Source organism: Muntiacus reevesi, chromosome 2 (assembly GCF_963930625.1).
Source record: "Muntiacus reevesi chromosome 2, mMunRee1.1, whole genome shotgun sequence".
In the NCBI taxonomy this organism is placed as follows: Eukaryota; Metazoa; Chordata; class Mammalia; order Artiodactyla; family Cervidae; genus Muntiacus; species Muntiacus reevesi.
The window spans coordinates 167452049-167467888 of NC_089250.1; the positions used below are offsets into that span (position 1 = coordinate 167452049).

General features: G+C 43.5%; 1 protein-coding gene across 2 annotated transcripts in view; it reads right to left on the reverse strand.

Moving 5' to 3' along the window:
* C2H10orf90 (chromosome 2 C10orf90 homolog) overlaps positions 1–15422 on the reverse strand; it is a 246237-nt gene extending 230815 nt beyond the window's left edge. For both annotated transcript variants that reach the window (XM_065920157.1, XM_065920155.1), the window contains exon 1: positions 15183–15422. In XM_065920157.1, the coding sequence (XP_065776229.1) occupies positions 15183–15422 (240 nt within the window). The remainder of the gene's footprint in view (positions 1–15182) is intronic.
* Between the last annotated feature and the right edge of the window lie 418 nt (positions 15423–15840).

Consider the following 15840-nt stretch of genomic DNA (forward strand, 5'->3'; position numbering starts at 1 on the left):
CTGGAAAAACCATAGCTTTGACTAGATGGACCTTTGTTGGCAAAGTAATGTCTTTCCTTTTAAATATGCTGTCTAGGTTGGTCATAAATTTCCTTCCAAGGAGTAAGCATATTTTAATTTCATGGCTGCAGTCACCCTCTGCAGTGATTTTGGAGCCCCCAAAAAATAACGTCTGACACTGTTTCCACTGTTTCCCCATCTATTTGCCATGAAGTGATGGGACCGGATGCCATGATCATAGTTTTCTGAATGTTGAGCTTTAAACCAACTTTTTCACTCTCCTCTTTCACTTTCATCAAGAGGCTTTTTAGTTCCTCTTCACTTTCTGCCATAAGGGTGGTGTCATCTGCATATCTGAGGTGACTGATATTTCTCCCAGAAATCTTGATTCCAGCTTGTGCTTCTTCAAGCCCAGAGTTTCTCATGATGTACTCTACATATAAGTTAAATAAGCAGGGTGACAATGTACAGTCTTGATGTACTCCTTTTCCTACTTGGAGCCAGTCTATTGTTCCATGTCCAGTTCTAACTGTTGCTTCCTGACCTGCATACAGGTTTCTCAAGAGGCAGGTCAGGTGGTCTGGTATTCCCATCTCTTTCAGAATTTTCCACAGTTTATTGTGATCCACACAGTCAAAGGCTTTGGCATAGTCAATAAAGCAGATATTTTTCTGGAACTCTCTTGCTTTTTTGATGATCCAGCGGATGTTGGCAAATTGATCTCTGGTTCCTCTGCCTTTTATAAAACCAGCTTGAACATCTGGAAGTTCAGGGTTCATGTATTATTGAAGCCTGGCTTGGAGAATTTTGAGCATTACTTTACTAGTGTGTGAGATGAGTACAATTGTGTGGTAGTTTGAGCATTCTTTGGGATTGCCTTTCTTAGAGATTGGAATGAAAACAGACCTTTTCCAGTCCCGTGGCCACTGCTGAGTTTTCCAAATTTGCTGGCATGTTGAGTGCAGCACTTTCACAGCATCATCTTTCAGTATTTGAAATAACTCAACTGGAACTCCATCACCTCCACTAGCTTTGTTCATAGTGATGCTTCCTAAGGCTCACCTGATTTCACATTCCAGGATGTCTGGCTCTAGGTGAGTGATCACACCATCATGATTATCTGGGTCATGAAGATCTTTTTTGTACAGTTCTTCTGTGTATTCTTGCCACCTCTTCTTAATATCTTCTGCTTCTGTTAGGTCCTTACCATTTCTGTCCTTTATCGACCCCATCTTTGCCTGAAATGTTCCCTTAGTATCTCTAATTTTCTTGAAGAGATCTCTAGTCTTTCCCATTCTGTTGTTTTCCTCTGTTTCTTTGCACTGATCACTGAGGAAGCCTTTGTTATCTCTCCTTGCTATTCTTTGGAACTCTGCATTCAAATGGGAATATCTTTCCCTCTCTCCTTTGCTTTTCGCTTCTCTTCTTTTCACAGCTATTTGTAAGGCCTCCCCAGACAACCATCTTGCTTTTTTCCATTTCTTTTCCATGGGGATGGTCTTAATCTCTGTCTCCTGTACAATGTCACAAACCTCCGTCCATAGTTCATCAGGCGCTCTGTCTATCAGATCTAGTCCCTTAAATCTATTTCTCACTTCCACTGTATAGTCATAAGGGATTTTATTTAGGTCATACCTGAATGGTTTAGTGGTTTTCCCTACTTTCTTCAATTTAAGTCTGAATTTGGCAATAAGGAGTTCATGATCTGAGCCACAGTCAGCTCCCAGTCTTGTTTTTGCTGACTGTATAGAGCTTCTGCATCTTTGGCTGCAAAGAATATAATCAATCTGATTTTGGTGTTGGCCATCTGGTGATGTCCATGTGTAGAGTCTTCTCTTGTGTTGTTGAAAGAGGGTGTTTGCTATGATTAGTGCGTTCTCCTGACAAAACTCTATTAGCCTTTGCCCTGCTTCATTCCGTACTCCAAGGCCAAATTTGCCTGTTACTCCAGGTGTTTCTTGACTTCCTACTTTTGCATTCCAAATTGAAGTCAGGGGGACTCAAAGCAGCAGAGACTGTCCTTCTGACCTTGAGGAAGCAAACAAACATGCTATGAACTGCCTATGGCCAGAACTACATGACAAGGCCTGAGGGCAGCTTCAGGGAGCTGAGTGTGCCAACCAAGACCCGTCAAGACAATGGGGACTTCAGTCCTACAGCCGCAAGGAGTTGAATTCTGACAGTAACCAGGGATCTTGGAAGAGGCCTCTGAGCTACAGACATGATCACAGCCTCATCTGACACCTTGATTCAGCCTGGAAAGACCCTAAGCAGAGGGACCAAAACTGTAAAATAATAAGTAGGTATTGTTTTAAGGTACTAAGTATGTAATCATTTGCTTTGCAGCAATAGAAGAATAACACAGATAGTATCTGCCCAGATTGTTTGAGACAGGAATACTAGACCTCCTTACCTGCCTCCTGAGAAATCTGTATGGAGGTCAAGAAGCAACAGTTAGAACCAGACATGGAACAACAGACTGGTTCCAAATTGGGAAAGGAGTACATCAAAGCTGTATACTATTACCCAGCTTATTTAACTTATATGCAGAGTACATCATGTGAAATGCTGGGCTGGATGAAACACAAGCTGGAATCAAAATTGCTGAGAGAAATATCAATAACCTTAGATATGCAGATGACATCACCCTAATGGAAGAAAGCATAGAGAAACTAAAGGGCCTCTTGATGAAGGCAAAAGAGCAGAGTGAAAAAGCTGGCTTAAAACTCAACATTCAAAAAATGAAGATCATGGGGAAACAATGCAAACAGTGACAGACTTTATTTTCTTGGGTTTCAAGATCACTGCAGATGGTGACTGCAGCCATGAAATTAAAAGACGCTCCTTGGAAGAAAAGCAATGATGAACCTAGACAGCATATTAAAAAACAGAGACATTACTTGACTGACTAATATCTGTCTAGTCAAATGGTTTTTCCAGTAGTCATGTATGGATGTGAGAGTTTGACCATAAAGAAGGTTGAGCACCAAAGAATTGATACTTTTGAACTGTGGTGTTGGAAAGACTCTTGAGAGTCCCTTGGATATCAAGGAGATCAAACCAGTCAATCCTAAAGGAAATAAATCCTGAATATTCATTGGAAGGATTGATGCTGAAGCTGAAATTCCAATACTTTGGCCACCTGATGTGAAGAACTGACTGTTTAGAAAAGACCCTCATGCTGGGAAAGATTGAAGGTAGGAGGAGAAGGGAACAACAGAGGATGAGATGGTTGGATGGCATCACCAACTTGATGGATAGGAGTTTGAGTAAGCTCCAGGAGTTGGTGATGGACAGGAAAGTCTGGTATGCAGCAGTCCATGGGGTCGCAAAGAATCAGACACAACTGTGTGACTGAACAGAACTGAATAGCCAATCAGAGCTGAAACAACATACGATCCTACATGGAATTGGTATTATCTCTTTCATACGTAAATAAACAATTTCCTCAGCTAACTTATACAGAGCACAAGGAACCAAAGAAACAACTTCCTTGGACTGGAGAATGCTGACTGATAATGCTGCGGACCACCACGGTGGAAACACTGAAATATATACTATTTCACATGACATGGACCAATCTTGCTGATCTGGCCACTGCCAAGTATACCTGGCCTATATATTATAAGATACACATGACAAGCCATGCTTTGACATAAGTTCCACTACATTATGAAAACTTTTAGCCATTATTTCTTCAAAACTTTTCCCTACACTCATCCCATACCTATTTTTTCTAAGATTCTAATTATATGGGTCTTGGATGTTTTGATATCAATCCCTCTCTTTTTTCTCCTTTGTGTTCAATCAGAAATTTCACTGATCTTTTCTTCTTTATAATCCAATTTTCTGTTAATACCACCTAGTAAAACTTCCATTTCAGATAGTATTAAAGAATCACTTTATTATCTTCTCTATAAGTTCTATTTAGTTTATTTTTATGTTAACTATTTTTCTTACCATTTATGTAATATCTGCCCTTAGATATTTAGAGGGGTAGTTAATATATTTATAGTGGTTACAAGAGCTTTTTAAAAAGTCCTTGTTTGCTATTCCATCATCTCTCCATCCGTTTAGGGATCTGCTTCTATTAATCATAATTTCCCCTGGTTAAATCATACTTTCCTGCTTCTTTGAATACATAGAAAACTTTATCTGAATGCCAGATATTCTTTAAATTTTTTATTATTACTTGATGGATTTTGTTGTAATCTTTTAAAGAGTGTTGAACTTTGTTCTGGCAGGCAGTTAAACAGCTTGTGAAACAGCTTGATTCTTTTAGGACTGTTTTAAGTTGTTATAGGATGGACGTGGAATGGGGCTTCAGGTGGCACGAGTGGTAAAGGAACCTGCCTGCCAATGCAGGAGATGTAAGAGATGCGGATTCCATCCCTGGGTCAGAAAGATCCCCTGGAGGAAGGCATGGCAACCCACTCCAGTATTCTTGCCTGGAGAATTCCTTGGACAGAGGAGCCTAAAGGGCTACAGTCCATGGGGCCACAGAAAGTTGGACACAACTGAAGCGACTGAGTACACACAGACCTAGAAATAGCCTTTCCTCTAGGGCTGATTTAGCAGACTTCTAAGGCAGGGCCCTTACTGAACCTCCACTGAACTTGCCACACACTCAGGGAAGTCTCTGCATTCTGGGTGGGCTGGGAACATCCATGACCCATGGCCCTGAGTGAGCTCTGAGCACTGTTCATCTGGTAGCATCCCAAGACGTTCTTTCCTTTTGCCAGTTGTTCTTTGGCCTTGTGGAATTTCATAGCACAGATTGGTCCTCAGCCACAAACTCAAGGGAACCCGAAGGAAATTTCAGGAGCTCTCTCACCGCCTGGCTCCCTTCTTTCAGCAATTCCTGCAATTCTAGCTGCAATTCAAGAGATGACTGGGTTTTGTTTAGGTTCTGCCTGCCTGTGCCACCGCCTAGAAATTGCCATCCCATCTGCCTGAAGCATCTTCCTTTTCTCCATTCTTACGCTAGATTCTCCTGCTCCCTTTGGGTCATGGAAACTCACACTCTTCTGTGAAGTATGTGCCCAAAGCGCTCTTTCCCATGCAGTCTCGCGGAGTTCTCTGGTCTATGGGTCCGTGTAGACCCCAGACTTGGCACCGACTGCTGCCTCCCTGAGCAGAGGACAAGAAGGGACAGCAGCACTGCCATCCGGACCTCTGTGTCCCCAGCACCAAGCCCAGTTCCTGGCACACAGGAGGCCCGATATACTTTTTAAAGCAACCCAGCCCAGTATCTCCCCTTTAGTCCACCTGCTCCACTAGAGAAGGAAGTGGACCTGGGACTTCCACTTCCCAGAGGACACTATGAGCCCACGTGGGACTTACAAACTGCAAGGAGGTGCTTAGTGGAAAAGCCACAAGAAGAGCTGCCCAAAGCAGAGGGAGAGCTGGGGGCTCTCTAATGCCTCCTCCCACCTGACTTGGGCAGAGCCCACTTTCTCCAGGGCCCACCCTGACGTCCCGGGGGGCCCCAGCTATTGCTGTCCGACCAAGGCTGCCTCCCGCTCTTCGCCCCCAACGCCAAGCAAGAAGCACGCGGCAGAGCTGACGTAACTAAAGCTTCCTTCGGCCGTTCCTAACGGTATCTCTGGGCATCACTTCCTGGGTCTTGCAAAATTTTCTCTTTGGAAAAACAGGGCTCGTGTGCCTCGCACAGCTGTGGTGGGGATCAATGGGGCAATTCAGAGACCAGCCAACACAGTCCCCTTTGTTCCAGCCCCATCTCAGCTCTCCTTGCACAGAGTGGTCCAGACACTGCCCTCTGATCGTATCGCCCCCATGCCCTCTCCCCCTCACATCAACTTTCTCAACACAGGCAATTCACACGGCCTTCTTTGTCACTTTCTCCTTGGCTCATGTGGTTGGAAAATATCGGTCTGAAACTTCCAGATCAAGGCTTCGGACCTGTATCCTAATCACCTGGTTTTCAAGTTTAAAAAAAGAGATTTTTGTACTCAGCCATAAAGAAGATTTAAAAAGCCATTAAAAAAAAAAAGAAAAGATGCACCAACATAGATGGAGCTAGAGCCTGGTGTGCGAAGTGATGTAAGTCAGACAGAGAGAGACAAATGCCATATGATTTCACTTACATGCAGAATCTAAAAAAAAAGGTTATACAGATGAACTTATTTACAAAACAGACTCACAGACTTAGAAAATGAACTTATGGTTTCCAAAGGGGAAGGGGGAAGGGGAGGGACAAATTAGGAGTTTGGGATTAACATATACACACTAGTGTACGTAAAGTAGATAAACAACAAGGACCTACTGTATAGGATAGGAACAATATTCAATATTTTGTAATAAGGGGAAAGAATCTGCAAAAGAATAGATATATTTGTGTGTGTGTATGTGTGTGTATGCGTGTATGTGTGTGTGTATGTGTGTGTGTATGTGTAGCCTTTCGTCAAGAGGCTCTTTTGTTCTTCCTCACTTTCTGCCATATGGGTGGTGTCATCTGTGTATCTGAGGTTATTGATATTTTTCCCAGCAAGTTGGCCAAAATGACGTCAGATCGGTCTCGTGAGGCTCAGCTGTAAATGTTCCAGATCAACCTGCTCTTCACCTTTCCTAAAACTCACAGTGCAGTTAATCTGGAGATGTCAGTCAGCAGGTATGCTTCCTGACTTATCAAAACTCATCTCCAACCTCTGATCTCTGTGCCTCTTCAGGATCCCATCCCCTCATGGCCAGTCTCCCATTGGCAAGAGCAGGGAGGTGGGGGAAGAAAGTGGTCAGTGGAAGCACTGATTCCCAAGAGTGGTCACTTCATCTTTTGCCTCTTGGATTCCCTCCTACCTCTGGACAGAGGCTACCAACCAATGTCAATGGATGAGTGACTGAAACCTCTAGGAGATTCTAGAAGGATCACCAACTACACTCTCAAGTCCTGGGCATGAGGCACAGGATTCTGACCTGTTCATTGGGTGGCAAAGTGAATTGAAATACTTATTGTCCTTTGCAAAATGTCCCCTTCTGGGTCCTGACTCTGGAGGGCTCAGCACCTTTCCTGCAGCCAGAACCACCAACACATCCCAGGAAAGCATCACCCGGAGGCCAAGACTTCAGGCAGAAAAGCGAGACTCAGGAGCCTCTGATCCGGGGAAGTCTCTTCAGCTTGGTTGGGAAACAGGTACATTGTTCTGCAACTTTTGGCAACTGTGAGGAGAAAGGGAACGTTTGTTCCATCTTTGTTAGGTCTCGGTGACTTCTTTATTCCCTGAATAAAGTTCCCTGGTAGCTCGAGTACTGAAAACTTGAGTGCTTTTATTTCATATTACCTGAGGGCTCCTTTCAACAACAGTAAAACGTTCATCAAAGCCCAGACTGGTGTTTCTCAACTTCCTGTGTGTGTGTGTGTGTGTGTGTGTGTGTGTGTGTGTATGTGTGTGTGTGTGTGTGTGCACGCTCAGTCGTGTCAAACTCTTTGCGGCCCCATGAACTGTAGCTCACCCAGCTCCTCTGTCCATGGGATTTTTGAGGCAAGATAACTGGGGTGGGTTGCCATTTCCTTCTCCAGAGAATCTCCCCAACCTAGGGATTGAGCCCACGTCTCCTGCACCTCCTGCACTGGCAGGCAATTCTTTACCACTGGGAAGCCCCAGGGACATCATAACCACACGGGCAGACACGTCTACTACCGACTGAGCATGGTGGAGCAACCAGACAAAAGCTAAGAAGCAACTGTTTCCAGACGCTGGACACACACAGTGTAGGGCTATAATCCTGGAGGGACGGGAAACCAGAGAGGTGAGCCCTACGACTGTCCCCACAGAGAGGCATCTTCCAGGCTGTGTATCAGGAAGGGGAAGCTTGAGAGACTGGCGTCTCACTGAGTGGAGAAGGCAGAGGTGAGGACTCAGAGAGGCCAAGGTAGCCAGAATTTATGCAGTGAAATACCAAAGAGCAGCAAGGAAAGAGAGGCATATTAACCTGCAAAGGGGCCCGCCAGTCTCTGGCTGAATATTGACTTGCTTGTGGGAAAAGAACCTGTCTGCCAATTAAAGAGATGCAGGAGACCTGAATTCAATCCCTGGGTTGGGAAGATCTCCTGGAGAAGGAAAAGGCAACCCACTCCAATATTTCTGCCTGAAGAATCCCATGGACAGAGGAGCCTGAAGGGCTACAGTCCATGGGGTCACAAGAGTCTGACACAACTTAGCCACTGAGCATGCAATCACACACGCAGGGAAAACTACCTGAAGACAGGAAAAGAACGACTAGACAGTGGCCTGCCAGACACTTCCAGGAACTCACTCAGAGCTGGAAACAGTTCCTGTTTCTATTGGCCCTGGTAGCAAGATATCACAAACATGGGGCATCAAGTGGCGTTGGAGAACTGTGACCTGTGGTGTTGAGAACTGTGGTGCTGAAGACTCTTGAGTGTCCCTTGGACTGCAAGGAGTTCAAACCAGTCAATCCTAAAGGAAAGCCACCCTGAATATTCATTGGAAGGATTTACGTGGAAGCTGAAACTCCAATACTTTGGCCACAAGATGCAAAGAACTCACTCATGGGAAAAGACCCTGATGCTGGGCAAGATTGAAGGCAGGAAAAGAAGGGGACAACAGAGGATGAGATGGTTGGATGGCATCACAGACTGGATGGACATGAGTTTGAGCAGGCTCTGGGAATTGGTGATAGACAGGGAAGCCTGGCATGCTGCAGTCCATGGGGATGTAAAGAGTCAGACACAACTGAGTGACTGAACTGAACTCACAAGGAGCGGGCCTTAATAGTGGGGCTGAACTATGGAAAACAGTATGGAGGTTCCTCAAAAAAACTAAAAATAGAGTTGCCGTATGATCCAGCAATTCTACTTTTGGGCATTTATTTTACTTCAGTCGCTCAGTCACCTCTAACTCTTTGCAACCCCATGGACTGCAGCATGCCAGGCTTCCCAGTCCATCACCAACTCCCAGAGCCCACTCAAATTCATGTTCATGAAGTCAGTGATGCCATCCAGTCATCTCATCTTTTGTCATCCCCTTCTCCTCCTGCCTTCAATCTTTCCAAGCATCTGGGTCTTTTCCAAGGAGTCAGTTCTTCACATCAGGTGGCTAAAGTATTGAAGCTTCAGCATCAGTCCTTCCAATGAATATTCAGAATTGATTTCCTTTAGGACTGACTGGTCAGATCTTCTTGCGATCCAAGGGACTCTCAAGAGTCTTCTTCAACACCACAGTTCGAAAGCATCAATTCATTAGCACTCAGACTTCTTTATGGTCCAATTCTCACATCCATACGTGACTACTGGAAAAACCATAGCTTTGACTAGATGACCTTTGTTGACAAAGTAATGTCTCTGCTTTATAATATGCTGTCTAGGTTTGTCATAGCTTTTCTTCCAAGAAGCAAGCATCTTTTAATTTCATGGCTGCAGTCACCATCTGCAGTGACGCTGGAGGCCAAGAAAATAAAGTCTCTCACTGTTTCCATTGTTTTCTCATCTATTTGCCATGAAGTAATGGAACTGGATGCCATGATCTTCATTTTTTGAATGTTGAGTTTTAAGCCAGCTTTTTCACTCTCCTCTTTCACCTCCATCAAGAGGCTCTTTAGTTCCTCTTCACTTTATTCCATAAGGGTGGTGTCATTTGCATATCTGAGGTTATTGATATTTCTCCTGGCATTTCTCCTGATATTTCTCCAGTCTGTGCTTCATCCAGCCAGGCATTTAGCATGATGTACTCTGCATATAAGTTAAATAAGCAAAGTGACAATATACAGCCTTGTCATAGTCCTTTGTCCATTTGGAACCAGTCTGTTGTTCCATGTCTGGTTCTAACTGTTGTTTCTTGACCTGCATACAGAATTCTCAGGAGGCAGATAAGATGGTCTGGTATTCCCATCTCTTGAAGAATTTTTCAGTTTGTTGTGATCCACACAGTCAAAGGCTTTGGTGTCGTCCACAAAGCAGAATTAGATGTTTTTCTGGAATTCTCTTGCTTTTTCTGTGATCCAACAGATGTTGACAACTGGATCTCTGATTCCTCTGCCTTTTCTAAATTCAGCTTGAACATCTAAAAGTTCTCAGTCCATAAGCTATTAAAGCCTAGTGTGGAGAATTTTGAGCATTACTTTGCCAGCATGTGCGATGAGTGCAATTGTGTGGTAGTTTGAACATTCTTTGGCATTGCCTTTCCTTGGGATTGGAATGAAAACTGACCTTTTCCTGTCCTGTGGCCACTTCTGAGTTTTCCAAATTTGCTGGCATACTGACTGCAGCACTTTAATAGCATCATCTTTTAAGATTTGAAATAGCTCAGCTGGAATTCTATCACCTCCACTAGCTTTGTTCATCATGATGCTTCCTAAGGTCCACTTGACTTCACATTATCCAGACAGTACTATAATTCAAAAGGATATGCACCCCTATGTTCATAGCAGCTCTATTTATGACAGTCAAGACATGGAAGCCACCTAAGTGTCCACTGATAGGTGAATGGATAAAGATGTGGCACAAATAACAACAGAATAATATTCATGCATAAAAAAGAATGAAAATAATGGCATTTGCAGCCACATGGATGGACCTAGAGATTATTATACTAAGTGAGGTCAGATGATACATCTTCTATATGGAACCTAAAATATGACACAAATGAATTTATCTATAAAACAGAAACAGACTCAGGAACGCAGAGAACAGATTTGGGATTGCCAAGGGGGAGGGGTGGGGGGAGAAGGTAAACTGGCGGTTTGGAATTAGCAGACGCAAGCTGCTAATACACAGGATGGATAAACAACAAGGGCCTACTGTATAAATTAACACAGGGAACTGTACTCAACATCTGGTGATAAACCATAGTGGAGATAAATATGAAAAAGAATATTATATATATATAACTGAATCACTTTTTTGTACCGCAAAAATTAGAGCAACATTGTAAATCAACTATACTTAGATCAAATAAAATTTTAATAAATAGTGGGGCTGAATTGAATTAGCCCAAGACCAGGCTTTCTCAGCCTCCACAGTGAGGACATTTCAGGATGAGCAGTTCATTGTTCTGGGGTCAGGGGACTGTCTTGGGAACTGCCAGATATTTAACAGCATCCCTGGCCTCTACCCAGTAGGTACCGGGAACATCTTTCCTGCACTGTGAAAACCAGAAATGTCTGAATGTCTGCAGACATCACCAGATATCCTCTGAGGAGTAAAATCATCCGTGATTGAGAAGAATTGCCCTGACGAAAGTCTGCCAAAACGTAAGGCTCAAAAGGATCAAAGTGTTTTCAAGTAACATAACCTCGCGTCAGAATCAAGTTTAATGCTCTTTGAAGGAATACAGCAAACTTGACACACACAAACAGCAAACTCAGGTCACAAGGGCCTTGGCTGGGTCATAGGCATGTGTCGCTTTTAAAGTTCACCAAGAGAAAACAATCCAATTATCCACCGACAGATAAACAGATAAAGAGAATGCAATACGTACCTGCGTATATTTGTGCTAAGTCGCTTCAATCCTGTTTGACTCTTTGCGACCTTGTGGACTGCAGCCCACCAGGCTCCTCTGTCCATGGGGATTCTCCAGGCAAGAATACTGGAGTGGGTTGCCATGCCCTCCTGAAGGGAATCTTCCTGACCCAGGGATTGAACCTGCATCTCTTATGTCTGCATTGGCAGACAGGTTCTTTACTACTAGCATCACCTGGGAAGCCCTAATACATAGATACTAGAATATTATTCAGCCTTAAAAAAGAAGAAAATTCTACCATTTGTGACAACATAAATAAAACTAGAAGACATCGTGCAAAGTGAAATAAACCAGTCACAGCAGGACAAATGGCATGGTTTGCCCTGTAAGATTCCACTTACTGAAGTATCCAAACCAGGCAAATTCACGGAAACAGAAAATAGAACAGTGGTTGCCAGGACCTAGGCGAGGACAAATGTGGAATGCTACTCATAAAACATAAAACTTCAGTTATGCAAAATGAATAAGTTTTAGCACTTTCCTATATGACACAATGCCTATACTTAATAATAAGACACTGTTACTTCAAAATATGTTAAGGAGATAGATCTCATGGTGCTTCTACCACCAAAAAAACAAACAGAAGAAGCAATACAAAGAACATAAGGAAATCTTTAGCAGCAATGGGTGTGTTTAGTATCTTGGTTGCAGTGATCGTATCACGGATGTGTGCATACATCTGAGCTCGTAAAAGTGTAGTTAAATATGTGCAAAAAGTCAGTAAAATAAAAAAATGATGAAATTTTGACACAATGCTTATATTCAGTTGGAATTGAGCACCACAGCCCCCCATTTCCTCCCCCCCAAAAAAGGATGAATAAGAAGAAGAGGTGGAAATGCCAGAGGTTTGAGGAAATGTCAAGAAGCATGGCCAGATGGTGACCACCAAACACAGAAACTTTCCCTGGTCCATCTAATGATTAAAGGCATCAGAAACTGTCACCTGCAGAAAGACAGATGGGTGAGATGTGGCTGGCACGTCCTGGCCTGTGCCTATCATTAGAAAGGTTTCAAGTATCAACAGATGCCACCTCACATTCCGACACTGGGAGACATGAACACATGTCTGAATTCTACATGGCTTCCCTTCCTGACATCAGGGAAACGTGCACGGGGCACTTCATAGCAAATCGCGGAAGGTGGCCACACTTGCAATGTTGACAGCAACCAGGACTCAAATGCACATCCACTTCCTTGCCCAGTTACAGTTATTCTGATGTCCAAAATCTATCAAGTATGTTTGCAGAAGGACAAAGGTCCTGAACACACTGTGCCTTTAGTAGTTTGGGGCATTGCTGGAGTCAGCGGGGATCGCGGCTCTACAAACTTGAGGACCAGGGTCTTCAGCCTCCTCACCACCATCTGCTCCCAATCCTCTCTGCCTCTCAGCACAACACATCTGCTTGCTGTTCCTATTAAAAGGTAGCTTCAGACAGGAATGAGTGTGGCTGGACCATCCTGGGGCCAGAGTTAAGCTGGGTCACTGCCTCTCTCAGATGAAAGGCAGTATCTCCAAGTGTTAACACAACTCAGAACTGAGGTGATAGTTTTAGAAAAATGCCAGCCTTAGACCTTAAACTCAGCTCAAAGAGATCTGCAGGTCCTCCTGGGAAGGACCTGAAATCCATAAGGTTTTTGCAGAAGCAAAATCTCCCAAACTCACTTTTCCTGGAGAGGCAGCCAGTTTCTTTGATCCAGCACCTTTGTGCATTGAGAGTTCATCCCACTGACCAGGCTCATTTTTCGCCCCATCAGGTACTTTATGGTTAAAGCCCTGGCAGGTTAACCAATGGCCTTGGAGGCTTTGAGAGAGAAGGGGTCACCAGGCCAAGTCTAACGGAACCCGGAGGCTGTTAATTGGGCTCTCGTCAGTTCAGCTTGAGAAGTGAGCCAGGAAGTTGCCTTCTTGCTGGGTTTCCTAACCTAAATGGTGCTGCCGTTCCCCAGTGGGAATAACAGAAAGAACAGTTCAATGGATGTGGAATATTTTAAGCTGAAATGTTTGCCACTGAAAGAACAGAGCTTGGAATTCAGGGGGATCAGACGCTCAGATCCTGTCTGAGTGTTCAAACTTGGCCTGCGTTTGAGTGGAGGAAGCAGGACCTGCCTGGGCCACCTTTCACATCACAGACATAGTGAGGAGAGTTCAGTTGACCTGATTGCTGCGGGTCTCAGACTCACTTTAACATGAGACTTGAGACTCCAGGTTACTCTCAAGCAGCTGGCACACAGCCTCAATTGTTGGCTGTATTTGGAAATGGGGGTTGGAGCAGAGTTGAGTCACGCAAAAATGCTGTACCTGCAGCTGTCAGTATAATGGATGTTTTTTACAATCTTCTACAAAGATGCAGCTTTTCACACTGTTACCTTCAATGTTGCTAAAGGAATAAACAAAGTTTTATACATACAAAAAAAATTGAGGACACAGGAGCTGCTCTTTGCCATTGAGGATTTAAAATGGACCCATGAACACTTTTTAAAAATGCAAGCTGATATAATTCAACAAGTTTTTCTCTCTCTCCGGAGGACTGAAAAATAACCTCAGTGAAAACTACACAATGATAAAATTCTGTCCCCATCTGATTAATTCTTTGTGAATAATAACATCTCTGGTTTCCTTCAATTATATTCTAATTGCACACCTTTTGCTCTGGTTGATTGGGCAATGAACTAATGAACAACTATTACTGAATTTAATTAACACCATTATTTCTGTGGCCTTTATATCTCTGTGGTGAACATGGAAATTCACAATCCTGGGGCTGGCACTGAGAGAAGCCAGCCTTGAACCCAGCAGAACAGGTTCTGACATTGCCCTGGAAGAAGGAAGCCCAGTGTGGGGAACAAAAGAGCTAGGGGTTTTGCCAGCATTCATGGGAAGCCTTTCCTAACAACAGCATCAGTATTCAGAAAGGTTACCTCTTCATAAAACATTAGCAATTTGCATGTTACATTTATCAAAAGGGGTGGGTAAGTGAGCTATATGGGAATCAATTACAATGTCATTCATAATTTATTCCATGTACAATAAAGACCTGATCAGATTTCATGTGTGTTTACCTCCAGGAGGATAACTGCTTGTGGCTTATTCTAGTTACAGAATACAAATATGCTTCAGAGTAATGTGTTTATCTAACTGTGACATTCTCAATCTCCCAAGTTCTCCTTTTTTCTCCCACAAAAAGTAGTTCCTGTTTAAAAACAAGATCTCACTATCAAAAAATAAAAGCCCATTCTTACTAGAGTAACTTAAATCATTCTTTGTTAACTTGATCAAAGCAAGGCATAGATAATCTCCTGCAAAATGCATCAGGAAACAAATGGGAATTTGTTTTTAAAGACAGATGATTGCAAATACACAGAGCTAAGAAAATTTACCTCCCAGAAATATACTGCAGTTTCTAAATGTGGATACAAATTATCCAGCTCTTTGGAGCACTATTAAATGCTTGTAAGGGCAGACGTGTGTAATGTGTAAATTCCAGTTATCCAATTCCACCCCCTCCCCCGCCTCATATTTCAGAAACTGAAATAAATTAAGAGATGAGAAAGTCTTTTCCAAATCCTTCCAGAAAAACTAAACCGATGATTAATTTATCAGACCAGATAGAACATCTGAGCTGTCTGTTTGAAGAGCAGCACTCCATTTCTCAGAATGAGGTGTGCGCCCCAATTCAGCCTTACCTCATATCTGCTGGCTGTCTGCTCAGCTGTCTTCAGGCCTTGATACATATGAATGATACAAACTTTGGCTCTTCTCTGGGAGGGAAACCAGTTCCTCTTCACAAAATCCATGACCATCACATGGTTTTTCAACTCTGTACTAAACGTTTTGATCTGAAAAGTTGGGTAGACGGCTGTGTCCGTGTGGCGGGCCACATGCCCTTTCTGATGAGTTTCTGTAGGAATTCCAGACTGCTGCATGATACGCGGAATCTTGTTTCTCAGCGAGTGAGCCTGGCAAACACAATTTTCTTTGTTTCATCCAGGTATCGAGTGCAGCAGGAGGCACTTGGGAAGTGCCTGAGCTCAGACCTCTCCCGGAGTTTTCTAGTTCCAGACTGCATTGTTTGCAAACCCCAGCCGTAAAGCACGTAGGGTCCGCACGTGGGAACCTTGAGGGTGACCTTTATGTGCCATGAAAATACTCCTTTTTGATGCTGTCCGCCCGTCTCCAGCACTTCCACCTGTGTTCTCAGGTCACTCAAAATTTCCTCTGATTTCAAAAACACACTTCTTTTTCGCACTGCACTCAAGTTCTGAACATAGAATCCACCCGGTTGCAGTGAGATCCAATATATGTTTTCAGTCTCCAGTCCCTCGATCCAAATAAATTATTTAC